This window comes from Ambystoma mexicanum, chromosome 9 (assembly GCF_040938575.1).
Source record: "Ambystoma mexicanum isolate Mex_15411 chromosome 9, UKY_AmexF1_1, whole genome shotgun sequence".
NCBI lineage: Eukaryota > Metazoa > Chordata > Amphibia > Caudata > Ambystomatidae > Ambystoma > Ambystoma mexicanum.
This window is the reverse complement of record NC_090931.1, coordinates 631,576,308-631,593,199: the sequence shown is the minus strand read 5'-3', so window position 1 is coordinate 631,593,199 and position 16,892 is coordinate 631,576,308. Positions and strand designations below refer to the sequence as shown.

General features: G+C 46.1%; 1 protein-coding gene across 2 annotated transcripts in view; it reads right to left on the bottom strand.

Annotated features, from left to right (window-relative positions):
* Positions 1-16,892, bottom strand: part of BLTP2 (bridge-like lipid transfer protein family member 2) — a 1,026,973-nt gene that overhangs the window by 670,013 nt on the left and 340,068 nt on the right. For both annotated transcript variants that reach the window (XM_069615333.1, XM_069615334.1), the window contains 5 exons: positions 12,023-12,137; positions 4,847-4,971; positions 4,023-4,090; positions 3,356-3,507; positions 2,866-2,981 (listed from right to left, as the gene is read on the bottom strand). In XM_069615333.1, the coding sequence (XP_069471434.1) occupies positions 2,866-2,981; positions 3,356-3,507; positions 4,023-4,090; positions 4,847-4,971; positions 12,023-12,137 (576 nt within the window). The remainder of the gene's footprint in view (positions 1-2,865; positions 2,982-3,355; positions 3,508-4,022; positions 4,091-4,846; positions 4,972-12,022; positions 12,138-16,892) is intronic.

Below are 16,892 nucleotides of genomic sequence, written 5' to 3'. Positions count from 1 at the left end.
CACTAAGAGTAAGAGTTTATTCGTGAGCTACACAAGGTTTGGCTATACATAGGTTTGGAAGATTTTCCTTGCTGCCGATTTAATAATTCTATAAATTAAAAGTTGTCTCAACCCTAATGCAGATTTGGATATAGACACCTTATTGCAAAATCTGAGGAAAGCAAAAATAAAATGTTGGACTGCAGATTGGATGAGCACTCAAAATGAATGTATGGAATACAAATCATTTGAGAACTTTTTAAGGGTGAGGTCAAGGCTCTTAACACAGTACCAAATTAGTTAAAGATGTTTCTGAACAGCATGTATACAAACATTTTTCTAATTATCTGGCTTAATGTTCTCCCTACAATGGAGGTTTTAGGTAGAAGAGCACTGCTGAAGAAGGAAATGTGTGGACCAAACGTACAGTTGGAGACTCTGCAACACTTATTGATCGATTGCCCTAGCGTGGAGGAAAAGAGAATCTGTTTTTTAGGGTAGCCATAAATCAGTATATACTGAACACTAGAGAAGAGTGGTGGTTGATGTTGCGTAGTGGACACTTGGTTAGTACAACCCTGGCGGTTGCTGAGTTTATAAAGCAATTGTCTTTAGAAGGCTGATGAGCAGGAATGGTTATTAGGAAAGAGGCCCCACAGAGTAATTTGGTGTAAAAAGGCTTTTGGCTCTTTGGTCCCCCAGTGTATTATATAAAGTTAGCATGTGTCCTATAAAATTATCTGATGTAGCATTTTAAAAGTGATTTTAAGATGCACAAGTCAGACAGACATTTTTGAGAAATTGAATATCTAAAACTATAGAACGCGTAGAGAATATTACAATTGTACATTTGTTTTATGAATGAAATTAATAGGATTTGATGTATTAAAAAAAATGTAAGGGTAACATAATGTAAAGAATTTTGTATTGTGTGAATTAACGACTTCATATATCATGGGAATTATAATGATAATAATTTGTGATGAATTGTGTATAGTGTGAAAGGTTTGACTAGTCAAACCCACCAATCTAATAAAAAAGAAAATGTTTTTTTAAAGTTAGGCGCTAAAGCAAAGTTTTAGCCATTTGTAAGCAGAGAAGAAATGGAATTAACATTCCCAACATGCATTCCTCCTCTGACTTTAAAGGACACCCATTTTTACGCCAGTATGAGACTTTCATGAAAGCATAAAAGGAACCAATTTTCATAGGATCCACCAGTTGTAACCACCATCTAGAAGCAGGCAGATTCCATAGGAACACATTGTAAATGCAGTGTGCAAAGCATTATTTGCAGGGGGGATTTTCAGTTTTTATGAAACAGAGCAAAATGGCCCCTTTTTACTTTTAACATTTGCACTCCGTTTTGTAAAAGTATAACATTGCATGCAGGTTGATCCAACAGCATGTAAGCTCTATTGTTAGCGGACCCCTGATTTCTACACCACTTGACATATTACCCAATTAAATTAACATTACACACTAAATCTCAACTCTTCCATGATCTAGGTCAACATTCTTTCTAGTCCATCACAGATAAAGCTAATGCTGCAAAATCTATTAACGTATGGCATGCTATTATTAGCATCTGGCATATTCTACCACCACCTCCCCAGAAGCCACTAGGTGGATTGCCTCCTTCTTGAAGGACAGAACCTTCGGAGTCTACGGAAAATGCGAGCGCTCCACCAGCACCTATCTACTGCGGCGTACCCCCAAGGGGCTCTTACGTTTCCCCCTCACTATACAACATATTCACAAAACCCCTGTGTGACCTCCTTGACTCTATTGGCATATCTTACACCAACTATGCTGAAGACACTCAGATCCTCCACCCACTGTCTGGAAACTACACCCATGACTCAGAGAAGCTGAACCCTGTCTACCAGGTCATTAAAGCATGGATGGCAACCAACTCCCTTTGCCTGAATGACGATAAGACCGAGCTACTAATAGTTGGTCTGTCCGTGGTACTAAAAAACCTTGACCAACAATACACCTCCTTTTGAATAGATGGAATAACCATGCCGGTCTCACAGTTTGTAAAAATGCAGGGAGTCCACCTAGACGCTGCTCTCTAGCCCAAGTCAGCGCCATCTCCTCATCTGCCGACCACACCATCAACCTCATCAATCATTGCAACCCCTTCCTTTTCACTAACGGTCGCCTCACCATTGCCTGCACTGTCATAGGCACAAGACTGGACCACTGCTAGCCGGCCCCTCCCAGCGCAATAGTCACTAACTGCAAATGATACAAAACAATGGCCTCCATTCGGCCCTAAATTTTCCCAAAAGAGGGCACATCTCCTCTACTAAGAGAATGGCTCATTGGTTGCCCAGTCAAGAACGGATCAAATTCAAAACACTAACCATCACCCACAATTGACACTCCAAGGATACCCTGCGATACCTTGTTCAGAAGTTCACCAAGGCCCAATCATCAAGACTAACCAGAACTGCCTACGCGAACCGATTCATTCTACCAAAATTCAGACTGCTCAAAGCCAGAGCTCCAGTTTTCCGGTCACAGCATCAAAACTGTGTAACATGTCACCCCCGTCTCTGAGAGCGGATCAATCTTACTGGTCTTTCTGCAAAAGCCTGAAAATGTGGCTCTTCACCCAGAGCAACTTGATCTATTGTATAGACTTTGAGGGAATACGTCCATTGTATATACTACCTCTGCCAACTATTATTATGCCTCCGCAAAAGCATCTTGATGCCCCAGGGTTTAGTGTGCTAAACAAATGAAAAAAAATCAATAAATAAATAAACTCTCTCAGAACCAATCAGAGACTGCACATCTGTGAATATGTTGTGTGTTAAAGCTAACAATATTGTAATACAAGACAGGAAAAACATTGAAAAAGTAAAGGTGCTTTACCTAAGGACAAAGAGGTGAATCCCAAGGCGAAGGGAGGTGTATCGCCCAGCTGCACAGATACATTAATGCTGGAGATGGTAGTTCGGATAATAATGGGAGCCAGGATCTGTGGAAAACTGAAATAAAACACAAGGTAGAGATGCCACCAGATTACAGAACCTGAGAAGGTGCTTCTTCTATGAAAAGGACACATTCTGAACTGACAACTCTTTCAGAGGGATGTCAGAGATTGCTAAACACCAAATGTAGCTCATACACAAATTAACCGGTTTGGGTACGCAACATTTTTGGTTGGGGCATGGCATATGTTCGATTAAGTGTGATGCATGCGCACGGACAGATGCTCCACTTACACAGATTCTCTACACCCACAGAACATGCAGGAGAGCAAATGTTTCCATCATAATGAACCTGCTTTCCCACCCAGAAGCACTGTTGCAGGGAATGTTCACATTTGTTATATATTTTTTAAGGGGCTAATCATACTCACTTTTTGCTTTTTCTCACCGGCATCTGTGGATTCATCTGGTGGCGTTGGCGTTCCAACGCAAGCATGTTCAACCAATGAGAGAACTCCTGATGGCGGTAGTGAACTATACCAGTGTTCAGGGTAACCGTGCCAGTAACATCAATGGAGGAAACCTGGAGCAGAGAACAGCAGTTAATGTCTGTCCGAGGGAGTGATGTACACATGGATACAGAGGCGAGAAGCGCAAGTATAGCTGGTGAAAATTAATAAGAAAGAATATGTAGAGGGAGAGATGCAAGCAAGGAAATGGAAATGAACAACACAGGCAGAAATGGAAAACACGGTTGAACAAACAAATTAAGGGAAAACACAGACAAGTAAGAATATATGATGAATACAGATGAGACGTAGCAAACAAGAGCGAGAGAAATAATTTGAAGGTAGAAAAATAGAAAGTCAGTCAAGGGAGAGTGAACAGATATTGGAAAGAGATACAGGAAAAACAGAGGCAATAAGGATGGTGAGAATGAGTGTAAAATGTTGATGGAAGAAAGGTAAATTATCAGAAAGTGGAAGGGGTCTGAGGTTAAAAGTAGGGAATTGAAAAGAAGAAAGAGAGGAGAGGCTAAAGTAAGGATGGTGAGAGATGATGCAAATGGAGCAATGCACACAAAGAGCAATCATTAACCTGCACACTGATTTTTAAGGAATTCAGGCACACAATCCTCTGGCGACTCTGGGACAGGAGTAGTCCATCTGTGGTAGTATGAGGGAGAGAAACAAAAAATGTTTGTATGATTGCTGGAGAAATTGGAGGTAATTCACTCTGTATATGCCCCACACACTTTCTTTACCATGTGTTGATCCACTCACTGCTCTTCCTAATATTCTCACCTCCTACCTTAAACTGATCATTACCCTTCTACGACTCCAAAGACATAGGTACCGGAACTGCACCAAATTATCTGTTGGACAACCTCCTCCCATGCTATAAGCTATAAAACTTCCCTACAATGACCCCTTCAACGTTCTTAAGAAAATCCCCCATGCATCTAATTGGACACTACCACTTTCTTGAAATAGCAACTCCCCTGACTTCCATTGCATTTGCTCTTAAATTCGACTGCCCTTAAGCTCCGACTTAGTTTGTATGCTCGAGACACTTGCCCTACATGCCTCTGTCATGTTCTTGCACACTCATTCCAAAAGAAGCCAAATCCTACTCTGCAGTTACCTATGCTTCCTTTCCAACAATCTTCACACTTTCACTTCTGTGAATTAGTCCACTTTCTTTCACTCCACCCACTTAACTCCTCACAATCCATCTTTACACCTCAACCCACTTGATTCCCCTACTCCACCAACATCCCCATTTTACTAAATCTACTTAGCACCCAACATTCCGCCCTCTTGTCTCCTCACACTCTTCCCGCTTCCCCACCCAAATCAACACACTTTGCAGCCATCACTCAACCTAATTTCCGCTCTGAAACCTATTCTCCTTCCCCTCACCTTCTAAGAGGAGGTCGGACATCATCTGGGGTAGTTCTGCAGTGCTGGTGAAGTTGCGTAGAGGCAACTGCTCCTCATCCCTCACATGCAGAAGGCGCATGAGCTTCATTGTCCAGTTCAGGTGTCTGATCAGAGATGTTCAAGTGGGAAGAGCCATGTTAATGCCAGATAAAAAAGGTTGTAGGTGAATAATCCAAAAAAGACAAAAGCAAAAACAATGAATGGTGGGGGGAATAAAAGTGCTAAAGCTCGTGTCACGTGGATATATGACAAACATCCAAATCGCTGCATCATTAGTTGCCCTAATGTTCCTGAATTTGCTACATTCTATGAAGAAAGCTAGATGTTTCGTTGTACTCCTGGAGAAGCCTCCCCTATTTAAGAGGTACACAAACGTCTTTGGGTATTACCTGCCTGCGATACAGTCAACCATCAGACACTAACACAGGGATTAAAAGCTCAGATTGGAGAAAATGGCAATACTACCTTGAGGTGGATCACCAGTTACAATTGACAATCGCACCCTGTAGGTTCAAATGGGAGACTTCACATCAACCATTTTCCCCCTTAAAGTGTACTCACCCCCATGGCTCCATCTAATCTGCTTTGTTTACATTTAACCTCTAAAAGACACTATCAAACACTTCTCAAAATCTTTCCAATTAAATGCAGATGATTCTCCGGTACGACTGAACCTGGAAACTGATAACAATCAGCATACAACTGACCACCTCCAAAGAATCCAGGTTTGGACCATAGATGATTATCTCTGCATTAGTGCCTCTAAAATGGGATATCTTCTTTGGAATCTCAATCCCAGGACAATTACTTTTCAAATGGCAACCCCTCGTGGGGTCGGCACCCACCCAGTCAGAACGGGCCTCTAGGTGTCATTTTCGACACTAAACTCTCACTATAATCACATTCCAAAGAAACTGCATTTCCACATCCTCCTCCTTAGGTGAACTGTCCTGTACATGGGTAAGACATAGAAGATTATGACCAGAGCTTTTGTCCTCATTTGCCTAGACTATTGTAAAAGTCTATCTAGGACTAACCAAAAATCAACTATATAAACTGAAATGTATCCAAAATAAAGCAATTCATCTTACTTTGGGGCTCCATCCCTGGCTAGGACCATATCTCACCAGGTCTGAAAAAAACTCAATTGGCTCCCGGTGCAAAGCAAAACAAACATAATTACCTTTAAATCTTCTACAACAATGCTCCTAAATTCCTGAACTCTTACATAAACAAAAATTGACCTAAAAAACTGCTAAAATAATCACAGGTGATATCTCACATAACTACACCCAGGTTCAAAAGACAAACATAGAGGGAGATCCACTGCAGTATTGGGTCCAAATTTCTGCAGCAACCTCCCTACAATTCTGAAAAGAGGATATTTTCAAAATGTTCAAAAGGAATGTGAAAATGTGGCTTCATAAAAAGATTTGACCCAGATATGCCTAAGCACATTAACCAAATGATATATGATATGGTATTTATAACGCGCCTATACACAAGTGTTTCAAGGCGCGACGAGGCAAGGGAGGGGGGACAAAGGGAAGACAGACAACGATCCTACTAGGCCAGGTGTCATTCAGATCGCGCAAGTGCATGGGAAGGGGAAAGGCAAAAGTGCGGGGGGAAGTAATAGGGGGGGGGAAGTGCAGTACAAGGGATAATACAATAAAAAAGATAAATAAAACGGCCAGCGGGTGGCAAGTGTATGGTAAGTGCAGAACATAAGTGCTGGTAGGGGGACTGTAAAGATACAGAAAACAGTCACCAGGTGCAGGGGTTGCCAGGGAGGCAGTGCAGGTAGGCAACTGGCGGGCCTGGGCCCAAGGTCAGAAGGGAGGCCAGGTATCCAGTGCAGTATCTGTCAGGAAGATCAACAGGGGAGAGGGGGAGTGAAAGCAGAAGCAAAGAGGAAGGTTTTGAGATGCTTCCGGAACCAGAGATGGTTCTCCTCAGGTTTCAGGGAGGCAGGAAGGATGTTCCAGAGGGAGGCCCCTGCCATAGAGAGAGAGATCTACCACCAACTCGTTGCTTGGAGAAGCGACTGACCCTGAGGGAGTTGGAGCTGGAAGAGCGAGAGGTCGAGAAGGAAGATATTTAGGAAGAGAGCGTTGAAGGTATTTTGGCCCCCGGTCCCAGAAGGCCTTGTGGACAATGCAGAGGGTTTTAAACTTAATCCTCGCAGCCACTGGGAGCCAGTGCAGAGATTTCAGTCCTGGAGAGATACGATCCCTGGGCTTGAGGCCAAGGACAAGTCTCGCAGTCCTGTTCTGGATAAGTTGCAGAGGGCGGAGAGTAGAGGCAGGCATATTTAGATAGAGGCTGTTACAATAGTCCAGCTTAGAGAGAACCAGGGCCATGGAGACAGTGAGCTTCTGGGGGAAGGAGAGGAAAGGAAGAATACCTCTGAGGAGGTGCAGCTGGTAGTGTGACTTCTTAGAGACATCAGAAATGTGAGGAGAGAAGGAGAATGTGGAGTCGAAGATGACCCTGAGGTTTTTAGCCATGCAGGTGGGAGCGGGGAGAGGGCCAAGAGAGGCCGGCCAGAGAGCTGCAGGGAAGGAGGGAGTGGGTGTGCCGATGAGTAGAATCTCAGTCTTACTGGCATTAAGGCAGAGGTCATTGGCGGCACACCACTCCTGGATGGCAGACAGACAGTCAGAGATGAGGGAAGGAGAGGCGGAGGCCGAGGGTAGCCTGAAAATGAGCTCAGTATTGTCGGCATAGCACTGAAAGTTGGGGTAGAGAGCGGCAATGCGGTGGGCAAGGAGTGCCAGGTATTGGTTGAACACCCAGGGAGAGAGGTTAGATCCCTGGGGGACACCACAGGTAGAGACAAAGATATTGGAGAGGAAAGACCCAAGTTGGACCTGGGAGGGTCGGTCGGAGAGGAAAGTCAGCCACGCCATAGCCTGACCAGTGATACCCAGGTTATCACGGATACGGTTGAGCAGGATGGCATGGTTGACCGTGTCTAAGGCAGAGGAGAGATCAAGTAATATGAGAACACACGGGGTGTTGGAGGCAAGGGTGGAGAGCAGGTCTTCACGGATGTTCAGGAGAGCAGTGTCCGTGCTTCTGGCAGCTCTGAAGCCAGACTGATGGTCATGAAGACAACCAACAGATTCAGTGTGGAGATTGAGCTGGGAGATGGCCAGTTTCTCCAGGAGCTTGCCCAGGAAGGGGGTGATGGAGATTGGGTGATAGTTAGCCGGGCAGGAGGGGTCGGCAGAGGGTTTCTTAAGAAGAGGGTGCACAAGGGAGTGCTTCAAGGGGATGGGAAGACTCCAGTGGCGAAGGAGTGATTGCAGAAAACAGCCAGGGCAGGAGCCAGGGAGTCGAAGTGGTCCTTGATTGTTTTGGAGGAACAGGGGTGAACCTGTTTCGACAAGACTTTCATAGATCGGACTTGTCTAGAAACCTCGTCTGCGGAGAACAGGGGAAAGGCAGAGAAGGAGGGAGGTGAAGTGGCTGCAGAGAGGCCAGAGGAGGAGCAGAGAGTGGGGGGAGGTGGGGGATAGGAGGAGAGAGATGACAGGATGTCCTGAGTTTTAGAGATGAAGTGAGAAGCCAGTGCCGTACAGAGGGCCTGGGAGGGGATAGTGGAGGTAGAGACTGCGGCAGAATTGGCCAGTTCCTTGCAGACTTTAAAGAGTTCGGCTGAGTTGTTTGATGCCGCAGAGATGCAGGCTTGGATATGGGCTCTCTTCTTGGTCAGGACAGAGAGCCGGTATTGTCTTTGGAGCAGGTGGCAGGCCAGTTTGTTAAAGGATGTACACGAAGCACGCCATTTCCTCTCGGCCACCCTGCACTTGCGTTTTAGGGTGACGAGATCCGAGTCGTACCATGAGTTGCACTTGGCTTTGGACTTCAGGCGGATTCTCATGACAGGGGCAGGGATTATCAAGAGTATCAGATATAGCAGAGTGGAGCATGGAGAGGGCTGTGTCAGGGTGAGAGTCAGCCATAGGGGGAGGAGGATGTGAGAAGATGGCGGCGAAAGCCTCAACTGACACGCGCTTCATGGGTCGGATGACCGAGAAGGTGGGTGGCAGTACTGGAGGTGGCTTGGCCTGGGGGGTAGGGAGGGTGAGGTGGGAGGAGAGGAGAAAGTGATCACTCCAGGAGAGAGGAGTGGAGAGAGGGACAGAGAGGGGAAGGTCTGAGGAGATCAGGGCATCCAGAGTGTGTCCTGCAGAATGAGTTGGGCCAGAGGGGAGAATAGTGAGTGAGAGAGAGTCGCAAAGGTCGCAGAAGAGTCCAGAGGGAGGACAGGAGGCATCCAGGTGGATGTTGAATTCTCCAAGAAGGAGAAGTTGAGTGGTTGAGGCTAGGAGTGAGGAGGAGAGGTCCGCCCACTCAGAGAGGAAGGAGGAGATCTGACCAGGTGGCCGATAGATAGTAGCCACAGTAAGGGAATGGCTAGGGGAGAGAGCGAGCCTGCAGACAAGGCATTCAAAAGAGGAATAGGCCTGCGTGGGAGTGACAGAGGCAGGAATCCACTCGGGGAAGATCAGGGCTACACCCCCCTCCAGAGCGGTTGGGCCTAGGCACGGAGAGGATCTTGTAACCGTTAGGTAGGAGCGTGTCAAAGCTAGTGACAGAACTGGCCATAAACCATGTCTCGGTGAGACCGAGGACATCGAGGTCAAGTTCTTCCAGGAGGCGGCTGATATCAGAGGAGTGTTTGACAGCAGAGTGAGAGTTTAGAGTGGCAATATGGAGAAGGTTGCCATCCTTGAAGGACTTCCGAGGAGGGGTACAGCTCAGAGGTACGTCTTTCGAAGGTGTAGAAGGAGCCCGAGAGGGGGCAGAGAGAGAAGGTGAAGGAAAGGTAGCCAAGCTGGAGGCAGAAAAGGGAGACGAGTTAGCCACAGAAAGGGAGGAGGGTACAGCAGGAGAAGAAAGGAAATTGATGAGGCGCAGAAAGCTTCGGTCGAAGAGGTGAAGGTTGGCCTGAGGGCCTTGGACCAAGACGGTCCCATTCAAGTAAGCGTTAATGATGACCTTAGAGGAATGGAAGGGGGCCAGAAGGGCGTCCCAACGGGTGCCACCATTAATGGGAGAAGAGGAGAAAGGGGAGAGCACAGAGACCATGTGAAGGGTCCATTGTTCTGGCGAAGGAATGACAAAGAGGATGTCGGTGAGAGTTTCCTTAGAGGAGGCACTGGTGTAGGTGTCGGCGATAAGGAGGCCTGGGTTGGAAACTTCTTCCTACCAGATTTGGTGAGGAGGGCAGGATAGTCAATAGAGAAGCAGTTTAGAGAAGATAGGAGAGACAGAGAGCACCATAGAGTAGGTGGGAAGGAGAGAGGTGGAGGTACTTGAGGGGACGTTAGAGTCGGCAAGCCTGGAGTGAGAGGCAGGGTGTTGAGCAGTGTGCCAGGATGTCAGCACTCAGATTTACGGAGCTAACATCATGCACAGGTTAGAAGAATCCCGGAATAGAGGGAGAGGGAGGAAGGCCTAGGTTTCACAAAGCAATTTTTAAATATTTGCCGGTGCATAATTGCAACGAGTGAGATCACAGTAAGGTTAGCGGGTCAACCGGGTGGACACAGTGGGCAGGGGAACCCCGACCGTAGATCAAGGGTGGCAATTGGCAACAGGCGTCCCCTGAGGACACCTGCAGACACCACCAGGAGCCGCCAGTCAGGGAGCCGCCTTTTGCCTAGGGGCCCCAAAGGGGCTGCCGGGCAGAGGGCTACATAGGGACAGTCAGCTAAGAGCGCCAGGCAACCAATCAGGATGGGGAGGGGGCAGGCTGGGAGGCAGGAGGGAAGAGGGAAACACGGAAGTGGCTGAGGGGGTGTGGGGTGGGAGGGCAACGCGCTCCGAGCGCGAGGTACACAATTAAAAAACAAAAATCACCTGAGAGGCCAAAGGCAGGCGAGTCCTCCTTCTGCAAAATGAAAAGGCAGGAAAGGCCTTTCCTTCTCCCAAATGACTAAATCTGTGACTATACCACTCTCCGGCCACATTTAGCCATTACCTGATAACATCAAATTTGACTGCCTTGGCCCTGCGAAAGGTAATTTGACTTGCTCCTACATCCACTTGTTTAATGTTAGTTGTGATATCAATTACCGAACAGTGCGAGACTTTCTATTGTTCAATGATGCCTTTGCAAAAGCATCAACCACAATATGTATTCCAAATGTCGGCTCAGATCTCTGATACCAACAGTAACTAATGAGACTCCATAGACGTGAAACCTTGTCCCACACTTCCTATTCCTTGTATATAGGTCGCAGGATTGTATTGTACTCAATTTCCCGTTTTGTTTTCCCCCTCTGGTGCTTTGATGCAGCACCTGTACGTGTGAGCGCGTTATAAAGCTAAAAAATAAATAAATGCTGTATGCGAACATAGTTCCAAGAAAGACACATTGCCTGAAAGTCACTAGATTGAGAAAAAAGCCAAAGGGTTGCCAGAGACCGAACACAGCCAGATATCACTGGAGCATGGGGTAGGATTGAGATTTATGAGAAGTTGTTTCTTTTTAGCAAAAGACATACGTAGAAGGGTAGTGGGTCTATTTCTCAACCAAAAACTGCTTAAATGTATCTTGCTTGTTCCCCGCCACCCCTCAAATTCTACTACTAAAATGTAGATGGTGGGTTGGGATCAGGCATACTGGTGGGGATGGGGTGCGGAGAGGGTACGGGGGCTCGGGAAGTTCTACCCCCTCATTCTGTGGTAAAACCTTTTTGCAAAGAAAAAAAAAAAAAAAGAAAATAATTTGAGCCATTTAATTCGAGCAATAGGCATACATCCACGATAAATGGGACACACACAACTGCGTTCTACATACATGGGGGGCCAGGGTCATGAGACATGAAATATGTATATTTTGGATACAGGAAACATAGTGCAGTGACTAGTTTAATGAGACTTGGCGCACAAAAAAAGGGTCACCAGATTTAGCCAGAGACTGGGGTCACAAGTGCAATATGAGAAAAGAGTTAGAAACATAGGTGTGCTAGAAACAGCGAGTGGGAAATAGACAGTCACCAAACCGAATACTTCTACCTTCACACAAGTACTCTTTTTGACTAGGTTTCCCTTTGTATCGGGGTTAATAGAAAGCAGCCCATCTAACAGGATCTCTCCTCCCCCAAACCCACTTTCCTAGCATAAGCATAAAATAACCTTTGCTGACTGTTCATGGACAGGACGATGTTTGTGTTCTCAAAGACCAACTCCAGCTTCTGAGGCATGTTCTCCAGTGGCCCCTCGGAATGCCTCCGCAGGAGCAAATGGGATTCTGAAAAACAAATGAAGTACAAGTTATTTACCGTACTGACTCTTTTACTGGTAGTTCTTAGTCTCACTTTCCGGCAGGGTCCTGGGATAGCCAAGTGTAGACAATCTATCAAAATATTCTTTGCAAATCAAAAATTGAAATAAAGAGAGTGCAGGATGCAAGCACGGTCACAAACTCCATTCATCTCTATCCTCTTCTTTCTTTCCTATGTTATAGTTTAGGAAGAGGTCAGTTGGTGGTTTTGTCCAGAGGAAGGATTGCCAGAGCAAGAGTCATCATGGTGGGTAACTTGTACTTCTTTGTAAGTTCAGTCACCTTCCTCCAGTGGATGTTACTGCATATAAGTGATGGAGCATTTGATTTGTAGACCTAGTGGTTCTGGTTTACCCTTAGGATTTCTATATATAGTTTTGGTGGCACAGCAAGCTCTATTACCCCTCTCCCATCCCGGTCCCATGGACATCAAAACCAGCCATGCTGGCCCCTTGTTTGGGGACTCTTGGTAGTGCCAGGGGGATACCCAAGGACAGGGGAGGGCTGAAGCATTCCAGCGACTGTGGTTTATTCTGGTAACAGAGGGATACATGTGAGTGGAATGGTGAATATCTCCGTTTGGATTACTTCATGCATTGGCGTGGAACAACCTGTTCTACTATGTCTAACTCCCCCGTTGGCGCATGTGTATCACCAAGAGTATCTTTTCCAGAATTAGGGATTCTGGCCTTAACATTTGTTCTCAAGTCAACTACAATTTAGCTAATTCTAATACTAATTCAGCACCCACCTCTCCCCCACACGTGATGAGTGTTCAAATGGTGGCCAAGCAGGAAACAAAGAGTCCAAGGACTTTTTGTCCTCTTCATTCCCTGGGGGTGACTTCTTGTGTCCTGTTCGATGATTAGGCATACCCAGTGGGACTCTAAAGGAATAAGGTCAACTGACCTGCACTCTCCAATCCACATTCGCACCCCTTTACACACAAACACAGGACAGAATGGTTCTGTGACCTTGCTATTACCTCACTACCCCAACTGAGAGGATCCTGAAATCGAATGGCATAGGGTCTACTTTAAAGATGATTTCTCGAATCTGGCCTGGTGGGTAGATTTTAGGAGGCCACCTTAGTTATCGTGAACTCAGAGGTTTGCCAAAACCCAATAAAGGTACGTGAACAAGAAGTCAAAGCTTACCCTCAGGAGAGTGTGAGTGGGGTTAGGGGCCCTCAATGAGTCCACACAGTATAGTAAACAATAATTAAATTGAGACAGTCAAGTATAAAAATACAATTATTTCTAATAGGCCTTATGAACACACTGGAAATGAATCTAACAGGTAGTATTATCACACAACACTCTATAATACAAATATACACATTCACCATAGGTTGAAATATACATCAAATAACTTAGTTAGCAAAGCAGGTAAGTAATTTAGATGTTGTCAATGATGGAAACAGATCACATGACAACACCCTCTCTTAAGAAGTCCAACCCTTAAAATGAATGGGGTCTTTTGCCCAAAGGTCACAGAAGCCACAATGTTTCTCACCAGTAGGAAGTCTCTGTATGTAATTTCAGTAAGCTTGTGTTAGTGATAGTTCAGAAATTCTACAAAAATGTTACCACGGGTAAGTACGTGTTTCCTTGTATTCCAGAGGCAAGGCTATTCCAGGGGCAGAATACTCGAACCAGGTTTGATGAGCAAAAGGTGAGAGGAATGAAATCAGGAGACAAAAGGTACTTGTTCCAAAATGTTATCCTATGGAGGGCAGGGGGACAGATACACTGTGTTTACACCCCCTGCCTCACATACTCAGAATTTCCAGATGACTTTGTGGATCGTCTGGGGGTTGCTGGGGGCTCAATCTTCCACTGTTGGTTCCAGTGAGTGGTGCCCAGGAGCTGCGAGTTTGATGATTCTTCTGGTCGGGTGCAGTTGCAAGATGCAACCTCTGTTGATGAAGAAATGCAAAAACCACTGATGCAGGCCTTTTCATGACAGGCATCCTTCCAGTCGCAGTCATAGAAGTTGCTCCAGGACAGGATTCCTTGATGCTGGGATACTGAAATTCATGGAAAAGGCAATATGTGGCACAAACTGATGTGAGGAGCCAGGAATGAGACACAGAACACAGGGTGTTGGCCATAAACGTTTATTGAAACAATAAGGGGTTGAAAAATGCCTCACTCTCCCTATTTTAGGAGGTGTGCCCTCTCTGAAACAAAACCTAAGGGTCGGTCCAATGTCAAGGTATCTAAAGCAAAATCTTCCTGTGTCCGATGTACTATCCTGGCCCTCACACTCTATACATTAACTCCAAGGAGAATGTCTTTGGCCTTGAAAAGTGCACAAATGTTCAAAAAGGAAAAAGTGTAACTCCAACACAAAAGTTCCACATGGATAAAGTTCACAGTTCCAGGGGATGACTCCCTTCCCATGGATTTATCTTGACTTTACTTTAAACTTTTAAAGATTATGAGCTTTCCTTGAATTTATTTTGGTCAGCAAAACAACTTGTATGCAAAACAACTTGGTTGTCTTTCGATACCTGGTATACTCTCCTGCCTGGTTTCTTCCCCTATACCTGATGTATCCTTATCAGGATTCCCTCATGTAATTTGCTTTACACTTTGTCCAACTTGAATCTGCCTTGTGTACTCTCCTGCCAGGACTTAATTCTGTGCTTCACTGAACACACTTGCAACTTGAATCTGCCTGGTATATTCTCCTGCCAGGACATTCTTATATGTTTCACTGGGCACGCTTGTGAACTTGACAATATTTTGTATTCCTCCCTTATATTTCTTTAAGAACTATTGAGTCTCCCATTCCCTCTCATATGCTTCATTTACTCTGATTTGACTTCAGTAGGGTTGCCAACATGCCCCAGTGTCCCAGCTTCCCTTAGGTGGACTCCCTGGCTCTCTGTGGCGTGTGTCGGTTCTCACGCGGTAAGCCTACAGTGGCTCTTTGTTGTCCCGTTCCTTCTTCCCAGGTTTGCCGCCTCTGCCTTGTGGATTCCATGTCCTTGCGGCTCCCGCCTGCCTACTTTGGGTTCCTCGATGCTCGAGCGGCATGCAGGCTGCCACTCGGTGCCTGCGTACACCAGGAAGTCTCAACTCCTCTTCCTCTCGTGGCGTCCTTGCAGGGGACCTGCTCCTCCAGTCTGCTCTCCTCAGCCTCCTTCGTGAGCCAGTTGGTTCCACAGACCCTTTAACAGCACACCGGTCTCTCTGTCGCTAACGAGAGGACAAGATTCTCCTAGCCAGCATCCCGCTTCTGTCAGCTGGCTCTGCGGTTTAAATAACCCAGCATCAAGTATGCGCTCGAAACCACTACAGCACAGCTTGTGCTTCTGGCCTCGATCAATCTTACTCCGCTCAGCTTCCTAGTCACAGTTTTGTTACATCCAGGGAAATAGAAGGCAGCTCTGGGTGACATGTATACAGAATATGGGAAGGTATTCTCAGTAGCTTTCAGGGATGTGTGAAGGGAGTCATGACAATATGCCATCTAGGTATGGGGAATGGAGGGATGGAGGGATATCCCTAGAAGAAAAAGGGAGATACCATGTCTCATCCGATGACGATGTGTCACTCCCTTGAGGGTTGTCTCCCCCCATATAGCCGCCCCCAGGGTCAGAATCAGGTAGCGGCTGCCTTCCCCTCGACATATGGGGAAAGGCTACCGCTGGGAAAGGAGCAATGAGACCATCGGATTCATCACATAGGCAACCACCGAAGTTCTGGATCTACTGCGGACCAGTGACGCTTCTGGTGAGGTAGCTCACGAGAGAGCTTGTCAGTCCACTGGGCAGTCCAGGGACACCTCTGAAGGCTCAGAAGGGCAGGATCCTCGAGAAGGCGTTGAGACTATTTGGCCCCACTAGTCCAAGAGCTGAAGCACTGCTAAGGTCTTCACAGATCAGGCAGAGGAGCAGGGCTTCACTGAGCTGGCTACTGGAAGGGATGCTGGGCCATCAGGAGTCGTCTTTGGATCTTCAGCAGGCTGCTCTTCATCAGGGGCTTCTTGGAGCCAATGATGATCTGAAGAAATGACGTAAGAGTTCTTCTTCTTATCCAAAATCCTAGCTGGAAGCAGGTCCAAGCACGCCAATGGTAAGGTTCTGCACCACTCAAAGAAGCCATTAGTTGTCCCATCAGGAAAAACTACTGGTTTCACATTTGCCCCAAACCTAGACTCTCTGGTACCAAGGATGTGGACTGGGACCAGACAGACCCACCCACCCACTTCCTGGGCTACACATACACACAAAGGCAGCACTAGCCTGCAAAAGCAGCTGCAAGTGCATGACCTTATATGGGATTTCCTGACCTGCAAGGCAGGAGAAAGGGCAAACAAATATATGGCCAAAGAAGCAAGCTGAAATATCTTAACTACTTTAGTAACCACATGCGGTAAACGCAAATGTGCACACAAAAATAAATGCACAAATGGTACAAAATGTATCTGCTGCCACCAGCCTGTCTTTAGGCACATATAAAAGTAACCAAAAATCTCAAGTGCAAAATACTAAGGTGATAATGTATCCCGATTGCACTGCACTGTAAAGTGCTGTGTGCAATGTTAAAACGTACACAAATTCAAAAGGAAAACCTAGTTCCCCAGTATTGATAGTCTGAAGGACTAATCAGTGTCCCCAAACAATGAGCAAATGGCAAGGGAGGTGAAGCTGAAGGCTTTACTTTGCTTCAAAAAGTCAGATCAGGATAAAAACGGAGCAAAAAGAATAGA